Genomic DNA, 4643 nt, shown 5'->3' on the forward strand with positions numbered 1-4643 from the left:
CCTCCAGGCCTGGAGCTGCCTGGAGGGCCTCCTGATACAAATGAAGCTGAAACAAGAGCTGCTGCAGTTAGATTCATAAAACAAAATGTTTTATAAACACGATGTATGTGATAATGAAGAATTTGGGTTTATTAAATTCAGTGTATTCACTTCCAGGAGTTGAATTTACAAACATATGTCAGAAATAAAGTTAAACTAAACCAATAAAAGATATAGATAAAAGGTTTTATGGCTCAAAATTATCTTTATTTTTTTTACAATTGAAGATTTTGCAATATTAAAAGTTTGGATCTGTGGATAAACAATAAAAGTTTCTCCAGAGTTATGATAAATAACTGTGAAAATTTCAGAAATTAGAAACAAAATTTTTAATTTTGGTTAATAATTGAGGATAAATCCCCCCAAAAATGACATTTTAGTAAGAAATTAATTGTTTTTCTATTAATTCAGGTTAAAATTTTTCTGTCAAACCTTTTAAGACTCTAAACAGCTCAGGAAGTTGATGAAAAGCTGCTAAATAAACATCAGTCATACATCCATTCCTAATAAAACATTTTATTTTATTATGAAGTCAGATTTTTAACAGTGATATCATTTTATATTTAATATCAGGTAAACTCATTGACCCTCAGTCTATATGAAGATGGTTTTGAATCATGAATAAAGTGAGACCAACCCAATCAGCCCACAGCGCCCTCTAGTGGCTCCTGCAGATGGATTTGGAAAAATCTCTGCAGTTTAAAAACTTTAATTAAATGTTTAACCCAGTGATTTTGTTGAACTTGTTTCTGTCCAGATCCTTTCAGACGGACGGAGCAGGTGGTGAGATCATCAACCAGATGGAGGAGAAGGTTAGAAACATTTACGGTGAACGATTCCCGGACCGGATTCATCGTATTCCTGTTTGCTGATCCACATCTCCTGGAAGGAGGAGAGCGAGGCCAGGATGGAGCCGCCGCTCCAGACGGAGAGCTGCCTCCCATCGGGAGCAATGATCTGGAGACATGAGGAAACAACGGCCTAGTTAAAGTATCTGATCTGTGGTTGGTGAGGAAAATGAACGACCCGTACCTGGACGTTCACGCCAGGCGGGGCGAGCCGAGAGATTTCCTTCTTCATGCGATCAGAGAATCCAGGGAACAAGGTGGAGCCTCCAGACAGCAGGATGGTGGAGAAAAGGTTTTTACGAACATCCAGCTCACATTTCATGATGCTGCTGTGGACGGTTTGATGAACTCCAGAGGAATCCATGTCTAAAAACACACAGACTTCAGTCAACCAGGAGAAACTAAAAACATTCACAGTTTGGAGAGACTGAAGGAGGAGAAGGAAACGAGGAGAGAAAACAGATCTCTGGTTAAAAACCGTCTGGATTCTTTCACTCTGTTTTCTGTCTCCTCTGCCAGGTTTCTGCAGGTCTTGTTTGGTTCACAGTTGATCTGGTACAAACCGATGAGTTCGGGCTTGAACAGCGCCTCTGGGCAGCGGATCCGCTCTTCGCCGATGGAAACTTCTCGTCCATCTGGAAGCTGGTAGGTTTTGTCCAGGGTGGAGGAAGAAGCCGCCGTCTTCACCTGCTGGTCGAAGTACTGAGCCACGAAGCAGAGCTTCTCCTTCATGTCGGTGACGATCTCACGCTGACCTGAAACGTTACGGAGACCCATGAACATCCTGCTGTCCGGTCAGGAGATCAGCTGAAGGTTCAACAAACCGGCGGCGCTGAAGCTGAGTCCTCTGCTGTCCAGGAGCTTCAGCAGGTAATCGGTCAGGTCGGCTCCGCCCAGGTTCAGGCGCAGGACGGCCTGAGGCAGAGCGTAGCCTTCATACACCGGGACGACATGACTGCAGCCGTCACCGGACTCCATCACCATCCCTTCAGGATGAAACATGATCAGAAACCTGGAGAAACATGAACTTAAAGCAGCAGAGTTCATCCACCTGTGGTCCGGCCAGAGGAGTACATGGACAGGACCGGCTGCATGGCCAGGTACAGGGCAGGAGGGCTGAAGGCCTCGAACATCACCTGACCAGACCAGAGATGTTAGGAGGAGCTCTGGACCTGAACTGGGGCTGAACCGTCAGACCGGACTCACCTGGGTCGTCTTCTCCTTGTTCGGTTTGGGGCTGAGCGGCACCTCGGTCAGCAGGACCGGATGGTCCACTGGGTCAGCATGAAGCTCTTTGTAGACGTGATGCCAGATCTGCAGACACAACAGAGAGAAACTCAGAGTTTCTGCTGCAGAGGAGAGAAAACCTTCATCTGCTAATGATTTCACAGCTGTGTTGTTTCCTTTGAATAAGAAATGGAATTAAAATCATGAGTAAATAATCTTGTTCACATGATAAGTCAGTAGAAATGATGTCAGTGTCAGAACCGATCCTGGATCAGTCGGAATGGAACCGGTTCCTCTCCTCACCGTCTCCATGTCGTCCCAGTCCACGATGACGCCGCGTTCGATGGGATTCTTCAGGGTCAGCAGGTCTCTGTGACTCAGAGCTTCGGCTCCTATGAATCTGTCCTTCTGTCCTCCAGCCGCGTCCTGCAGACAGACACGTCATCTACCCACCGCCTCTCCTCCAGCCCTGAGACGCACAGTTGACCTCTGACCTGCCTGGGACGACCGACCACTGATGGGAAAACGGCGCAGGGACCATCGGGTCCAGAAAAACCAGCTTTGATAAAACCGGAGCCGTTGTCAATGACGACAGGAGCGACTTGTTTCTCCATTTCTGAAACAAAACATTCAGATTAATGCTGCTTTTAGTTTCCTTCATAAGTTAATGAGAAATTTGAACCTTGACATTCTGTCACATGTTTAAAAGATTTAATTAATCTGATATGTAGAACATAAAGGAAACATCTGGACTCCTGTGGATCATCGACTCTAAACTGATACATAAAGGTATAAAACTGTTTTAAAAACCATGAAAAAGTAGAAATGAAGCATCAATAGTCACTGAAAAGACGAGCAGCAAACAGGAAAACAATGGAGAAGAAAATCCCACATAAACAGTCAGATGGTTCTACAGTGAGAGGTGATGATAAAACACACAAAACTAATCAGGTCAGAGTTCATCTACTGCAACATTATTAAAGCTAAATATATGTGCAGAAAATAACATTGGAACAACAAAGCTGGTGTATGAACAAGATGCCTCACTTTAACACATTTCTAGGTGTTTCTGTCAGTTTGTTCTTCATTAAATGAATTTAATCACATTTAATGTAGAAAATCCAGACATTTTGCTCCAGTAAGAGCAGCAACACTTCATCATGATGTTAAAACTGTTCTGTAAACTTTCCCTCAAAATGCTACCCAGTTAAATGTAACTGAGTTGTTTTATGATGAAATGGATCATCGAGCTCCGGTCCAATGGTACCAAGCCCAGTTATAAAGACCAGCTTTAGTCAAGATGGAGTTAAAACAAGATTAGTTCAGTTTTTAAATTAAGTTGTTAAAAAAATTAGTTAATGAGGAAATTCTGCCCATAATCTGTACTGGGGTCAGATTATGGTTCTGCTGGGTCCAGTCCTCAGAATCAGTGGGTCAGAACCAGAATCCATCTGAGTTCATCAGCCAGAGCAAAAATCATTTCTCCTCATATCACAGTGTTAAAAACTTCAGGTAAACAGAAATGACTAATAAACCTAAACTAACATGTATTTAATTAAGAGTCTCTATTAAATTATTCTTCATTTTCTCTATTGAAACACAGAAAAACAAAAACAGACACATTCTGACCTGCTCCAGGTGAGCTTCCTGCCTTACCTTCCTGTAGGTGAACCGATAACAAATGAACAAATGAACTTTGTTCAGTTTTTAAGTCATATGGACTCAGGCTGTGAGAGCAGCCGCCCCCTGCTGTTCAGCGTTTGTAACTGCATCCAGAGCCCATTAAAACTACAGTAAAATCATTTGAATTCATAAAAGGATCGTTATTGAAATATGCTGAGTCATTCTTAATAAACTCTTTTTGCTGTGGAGTTCAGTGAGACAAAGTGATTATTAACTAAAGCAGAGAAAGAAACTCGCTGCTTCCTGCAGGACTTTGACCTGAAAACATTTCTAGTATCATGCAAACTGGCCACCAGGGGGCGTGACGGAGTGAACAGACTTACTGCAGAGAAACAGGTGAGCTGCTGCTGCAGCTGCTCACCTGTTCATGCTTATCTGTGCTGGAGGACATAAAGGGAGAGTCTGTTTGATGAGCTTCCTGCCAGCTGGGGTAAAGTTAAAATAATAAATCTGTATTGGTTGTAAAATCTCATCAACCTTTATTTTATTAGTTCAAAAGTCATAGTAGATTAAATATTGCTGGAAAAATGAGTGCAGCTCAGAGTGTGAGAAAAATTATTTTCCTGAAGTTTTTATGATTTTATTTGATCTGTTTAGATCTAATCAATAGTTTGTCATATTTTTATTTTATTAGATTTTCTCATTATTTTCCAGTTCTGGATGGTTTTATTTATTGATCTTTGTTTTCATTTTCTGAAATATGAACGTGTCCATTATGCTGTAATTAGAGAAAGGATTTTAGGCTGATTTGTATTCTAACTATTTATTTAGTGTTAGGTAAATTGTATTATTATCAACTATTTGTTATACTGTTTTATATGTTCTTGTACTCTTATTTGGTTTAGT

The 4643-nt window shown here is 41.6% G+C and overlaps 1 protein-coding gene across 1 annotated transcript; it reads right to left on the reverse strand.

Moving 5' to 3' along the window:
• Positions 1-733: 733 nt before the first annotated feature.
• LOC106945922 (actin, cytoplasmic-like) lies at positions 734-4033 on the reverse strand. The gene is made up of 9 exons (XM_015029934.1): positions 3744-4033; positions 2609-2730; positions 2418-2540; positions 2094-2201; positions 1939-2023; positions 1712-1873; positions 1451-1642; positions 1072-1253; positions 734-996 (listed from the first exon to the last, which is right to left on the reverse strand). Exons 2-9 carry the CDS (start codon positions 2726-2728, stop codon positions 853-855), a joined length of 1116 nt encoding a protein of 371 aa, XP_014885420.1. The 5' UTR covers positions 2729-2730; positions 3744-4033; the 3' UTR covers positions 734-852.
• Between the last annotated feature and the right edge of the window lie 610 nt (positions 4034-4643).

The sequence above is a fragment of the Poecilia latipinna genome, unplaced genomic scaffold (assembly GCF_001443285.1).
Source record: "Poecilia latipinna isolate Pla-1442-1.1 unplaced genomic scaffold, P_latipinna-1.0 Scaffold168, whole genome shotgun sequence".
Lineage (NCBI taxonomy): Eukaryota > Metazoa > Chordata > Actinopteri > Cyprinodontiformes > Poeciliidae > Poecilia > Poecilia latipinna.